The following is a 5,688-nucleotide window of genomic DNA, read 5'->3' on the forward strand; positions in this document are numbered from 1 at the left end:
TAACACTTGGAATTCTCATAAATTAGTTATGTATGGAAAATGTTATAACATGTAACAAAATTTTTGTAAGAGACAATAACACTTGGAATTCTCCACAAACCCAAAAAAGAACAATTTAAAAATCAAACAAGAGCTTGGGATACCCTTTCAACATGTACATTTGTCATATACCCAAAATGCATTGAGATGTGCTTTTCACAAACATTAAAGGACTAGAAGTAGCACTGTGCATATGTTGAATTCTCTTGGGAGAAGCGATTTTCACAATCATCAATGATAATATCATTGCTAAGTTTAAGAGAAATAAAATCTGAGTCAAAGTTATTTTGATATATAACATCTAGGTGGTGTTTGGTGTTTGGGATTGTTTATCTAAAAAAAATTTATTTTATAATATTTACAAACTTATCTAGTATCAAAATACATTTTTAAAAAATATTTGTATTAGTTCGTTTTTATTATTTTATAAGTTCTCTATATGCGAAAATTGATAATAATAAAAAATATCTCTACCTATTCTAGTCTTAATGTTATTTACATATAATTTATTTTTATGATATATAATAACACTTTCTACTAATACTTATATTAATAGCAAAATATTTTTGAAAAAATAAGTCAATACTATTAAAAGAAATATCTTCACACTTTTATTTTTATTTTTGCAAACCGAAACATCAAGATCTTCTTGACCATGCTCATAGCAATCTAGAGGCGTTAGATCCAATAAAATTTAAGATCATAAACACAAAAATCTAGTGTGTAGTTGAATGGAGACTAAATGTGAAAACTTTTATAAAGTAAAAGGAAAGCAATTGAATGCTTCTTAAACAAAGGTTTATTTGAGACTTGTTGAAATATACAAAAAGATAAAATAAAAAAAATTATAAATTTTCAGTTTTAACGAACCTAAAATACGTAAAAATATAAAATTCGTATATTTCTACCAAATTTTTAGGCCTTTATATCATTTGTCCAATTATAAAGTACTAATTTTTCAAATCAATCAAAATAAAGTATAAAAAATTATTTTGCAAAAAATATATCCGTGAAGTTACTTTTTCAGTTTTCTTATTGATATTTTACCAATTTTTTTTTTTTTTTTTTTTTTTTTTTTTTTTTTTTTTTTGCGAAAATGCATTCATTTTTAGTACTTTTTTCGTACAATTTTTGTGGGTTTGTCAATTGGGAAACATAATTATTTTCTTTCAAATGAGAACAAAATTGGTCAAAACATTTGGCTCTCATGAGGTTCCATTATCGACTCTTTTTTAGAAGACTTTATTTTTTTTTTTTTCAATCTTCACAAAATATGTGGATAATGTTATTTTAAAGAGAGTCAAACCCAAGACCTTCCCTTTAAAAGCAAAAGACTCTTTTTTGGAAGACTTGTTTAAAATGTTGTTTTAAACAAAGTTTAATGCACATAATTTTGTCAAAATTTCAAAACAAACTCATGTTAAATGTTATAAAATAAACCTACCTTTTATTGGATATAATGACAGCTATCCAACTTATTTGGATTATATACCATTTTTGAATTGATCAATCTCAGTTAGATCAACTAAAGACTAAATGGAAGAAAAAGAAAATGAACATATAATGCTAACATTGAGTAGAAAAAAGAATCAAAGTAGGGTGCTATAAGCCTATAATCTCCCATTGTTAAACGATAAAATAAAACCATCAAAAATCAGATGACATCATCTGTGTTTGTTTATACACTAATTCCATATTAACACTAACAGTCAGTCAGTCAAAATGAATCCACAAAATATGAATAATAAACAACCACCCATGACCAATCATCATAATCATCAATCATTTTAGGAATTAACAGTTAATAATACCTTTGTATCACCTTCAACCTCGTTTCTTCTGTTTGTGGATTTTCCATTGTTTGAGCAGAAATTCCACTCCTTCTTTCAATGTTGCCTTTCTGTTGTCCTTTTTGTTCCAAAGCTCTGGTAAAGGATATCTTCCACTTGGATTGTATTGATTAAGCTCTTTTAGAGCCGACACAACCGCATTGTATACATCCTCAACGCATTCACTTTTTAACATTGAAATCTTGTCATCTTCTTCATTCACTATTTCCTGTCACACCAATAATAAGTTAGAAAAAGTTAATTAAGATGATAAATTCGTAATCATACCTTGCATTCGTCTCCAATGGTGATGACCTTGAATGGATGCCAGTTTGGATCCCTGAGATGATCCTCCCACATTGCCGCAAACTTCACTGCATCCTCTGCTTCCTTTTCACTTAAACAACGTTTCTTAGCAGCAATGATGAATGGCTTTGCATCCAGCTCACCCATTCTTTTTATACCAATATGAGCTCTACCAGAACCACCACATATTTCATTCATACCCTGTTTGGTTTCACACAAACAAAACATCAGGGATAATAATAAAAAAAAGGTAAATTACTAAAATTATAAATCAATAAATCGTGAATGATTAAAGAAAAGAAGCTGACAGAAATCAACTCTTTGCGAGCATCCTGTAATTCATCATTGCTTAGTCTTTCTTTGATTATCAATGCTTGATTAAGCTCTTCCAAACCCTCATATTCCTCTTCTTTTTCTTTCAGATCTTCTTTAATCGACTCAAATTTCTTCTTTGCTTCAACATCTTCATGAGTCATGTGCCTCATTACTTCCATGGCTCCTTCCATTTGTTTGATCTCTAGCTCCAATCGTTGCTTATCATCAAGCTTCTTTTGAAGATCAATGATCTTTTGGTGAAGTTTCTCTTTTTCTCTCTGTAAAAGTATTAATAATATATATAAAAAGGAACATCAAGAACACATATTATACAAAACAAACCTTCTGATCATCAGCCAGTTTCAACATCCTCTCATCTGCTTTCTTCTGCTCCAAAATTGCCATTTCATTCTGCAAAAAATGTAAACACAAGATAATGTTAAACAAATAAAAAGTTTTGAACATATGATGAAAGTGAAACACAATACCATTTTCTTCTCATTGTCAAGCTTTTTTTGCTCACTTTCGTTTAGAGCTTCACGTGCTCTCAGTTCCTTTTCATGTTCTTCAAGCTGCAATTTACTCTGTTCATGCTCAATGGAAATCTTTTTAAGCTGCTCATTCACCTTCTCTTGCATCGTTTTATGTTCTAATCAAGAACAAAAGAAAAGATCCAGATTTCAGTGTAACCTTTCATGAAAAACAATTGTAAAAATTAATACCTCTATTGTAGTTCTCAATCATCACATTGAAGTTCTCAATCATCACTTCTTTCTGTTTCATAACAAAATACATATGGGAATCTGTCTTGCTTATTTCAGTCTGGATCTCTTCACTTCTTTTGTTCTTTTCTTCCAACATTGTTTTCAATCCCATGAGGAGTTTAGAATTCTTCACTTCATCTTCTTTTTCAACTTCAGAAACAGTCTTTAGGTCACCATGTTTTCTCAGATAATCACCAACAAGACCATTGGAGTTATAATCTTCATCTCTTGCAATCCAAGCATAAAGATTAGTGTCATTGCGACTTGTCCCATTATACCAATCTTTCCTCCCATGTTTGTTTACCTCAAAAGCCTTGACAAACATCATTGCATAACCAAATCCACTCCATTCTTTTCCAAATTCAACCACAGCAAAACCTGAGTGACCCTTCCAGCTCCATAGAGGATGAACTTTTTTAGGGTTGTAACCTTGATTTATCCACTCATCTTTTAGCCTTTTTCCACTATCACCTGTATATCTACCATTTTTATACTGAACAGGGATGTTAGCAACCACACACATCCATGGCCAAACAACTGGCTCTTCCCTATTCGTGTGCCTTGACATGTCACTTTTACTTGTTGATTCTAAATCCTTGATTTTAGTATCAAATTCTCTTTCTAGAAACTCCTCCAGTCCCATATGCTTGGATTTTTCTTTCAAACCACTGCTTCTTGATTCTTTTGCAATCCTAGATGCATGCCTACAGAGGTCCTCCATGTAAGTGTATTCTCTACTCTCAGGACAATAGGGACATTTGAGAATCTTTTCTGAAAACTTGACATTGACACGTCCCTCTTGGAGTTCCTTGTAAGAAGTGTATTTATATTCCTCAAATTCAGGATCAGTAAAGATTGTCTCTTCTCTTCGTTCAGTCATCATGCACCTAATCTGCAAAATATCAAACGCAAGAAATGAGCTACATCACATCACTCATAAAAGGAAAATCCTAGTTAGTGCTTGAATTTTAAAAGATATTGAAACTCATTTCACTCATGTTACAAATGAAATCAACAACTATAAACTAAAAAAGATAATGTTTTACAGAAACAACAAGAGGTTAACAGTAACAACTAACAACAACTAGCATTTAACCCTAAATTAGTTGGGTATGCTAAATGAATTAATGAAATTACATATGAAACTAGGTAAACCCTTTACCTAAAGGAAAAGAAAAACATGTATGCAAATAGCCAGACACAATCAGTTCTCCAAACATTCATACATGCGTCTACTTGTAGGATCTCGATATAACTAGTTAAACAAAATGGAGTTTCAGTTTCCAGTTTAACAGGGTAATGCGTGATACGCAAGTCAACACAAAGAAGACAAGAATCAACAAGGATAACATCTAAATCAACTAAATTAGATTGCTCACCGGAAGAAATAAAGCCGTTACGCTAGATTAACATAAGTAAACCACTTATTTTTTGCAAAAATTCGGGGGGAAATAGCCAACAAATCACCATTACAACCCTCAATCTGGAGGGAACGATAAGCATGTGGAGAAAAAAGAGCTTCGCATACAAGTATACGACTACAAACATTATAGTAAGGTGAAATGTGTATTATCGTTAAGCAAAATATATCACAATAACAACCAACAAGGTTAACAGGATGAACAAAAGTTAGCCATTAATTTACTGCAAACTCTATTTTGCTGCGATGAAATCATGAAATGATCTACGATCAACTACAAAACTTATCACATTGTAGTCGAAACTAAAAATCATAAACAAAATCTACCTATAAAAGATCTACGAAGAACAAACGTAGAAACTTTAGTTAACTCGATTCCATGAAAAACAGGGAGTATACTGTCTAGCACAGAAGCTCACACAAACACAAAACGAAGATTGGAGTAGTATACCTTAGAGTTTGGAGAAGTTTTGAAGTAGAAGGATTCGAAAAGCAAAAACAAAAAACCTAAGTTAGGATGGTTTGGGTTTTTACTTTTTGCACTGGTGATGAGGAAGCTATCGATCGATCAAACTTGAGGAAACTTTTTGAAGAAATGGTAAAGCAGATTTGAGTGAGCGTAGGCTTATAGAATGTAGGCAGAGGTTGTCGATGCGTGATTCTGTGAATTTCGAAAGGATTTGTACGAAAAGCTGAGAGGTATATGATGATTTGATGGAACTGTCTCTGTAAATGGTAATGGTAATGGCATTGTATCTTTTGTGTGTTCTTCCCATAATAACAAAGAACGAGTATATCAGGAGCTGACGTGGCATTCTTATTTTATGCGCCCACCAACACTCTTGGAAATATCTAATTATTTTTTTGTCTTATTTTGTAGGGTAAAAAATGTAAGAGAATATTGATAAGTAGCTGGAAGCTGACTAAAGTTAGAAAAGGAAAGACTAAATGTAGCAAATTGAAAAGTTAGAGGGGTAGCATGTGAAGTTAAATAACACATGAAGAATAATCTTTA

At 31.7% G+C, this 5,688-nt stretch overlaps 1 protein-coding gene across 1 annotated transcript; it reads right to left on the bottom strand.

Annotated features, from left to right (window-relative positions):
• Positions 1-1,634: 1,634 nt before the first annotated feature.
• Positions 1,635-5,416, bottom strand: LOC145068708 (protein INVOLVED IN DE NOVO 2-like). The gene is made up of 7 exons (XM_079015709.1): positions 5,125-5,416; positions 3,212-4,145; positions 2,978-3,138; positions 2,832-2,900; positions 2,483-2,767; positions 2,157-2,375; positions 1,635-2,097 (listed from the first exon to the last, which is right to left on the bottom strand). The coding sequence occupies exons 2-7, from the start codon at positions 4,134-4,136 to the stop codon at positions 1,864-1,866; spliced, it is 1,893 nt and encodes a 630-aa protein (XP_078871835.1). The 5' UTR covers positions 4,137-4,145; positions 5,125-5,416; the 3' UTR covers positions 1,635-1,863.
• Positions 5,417-5,688: the final 272 nt, after the last annotated feature.

The sequence above is a fragment of the Lactuca serriola genome, chromosome 8, assembly GCF_051521515.1.
Source record: "Lactuca serriola cultivar US96UC23 chromosome 8, Lser_US96UC23_V15, whole genome shotgun sequence".
Classification (NCBI taxonomy): domain Eukaryota; kingdom Viridiplantae; phylum Streptophyta; class Magnoliopsida; order Asterales; family Asteraceae; genus Lactuca; species Lactuca serriola.

Excerpts from the sequence above, each read along its gene's own strand:
- LOC145068708 (XM_079015709.1), bottom strand. The coding sequence starts at position 4,136 with ATGATGACTGAACGAAGAGAAGAGACAATCTTTACTGATCCTGAATTT. Across the intron at positions 3,139-3,211 it reads GATTGAGAACTACAATAGAG|AACATAAAACGATGCAAGAG; the intron begins GTATTAATTTTT and ends GTTCTTGATTAG. Across the intron at positions 2,376-2,482 it reads CTCGCAAAGAGTTGATTTCT|GGTATGAATGAAATATGTGG; the intron begins GTCAGCTTCTTT and ends GAAACCAAACAG.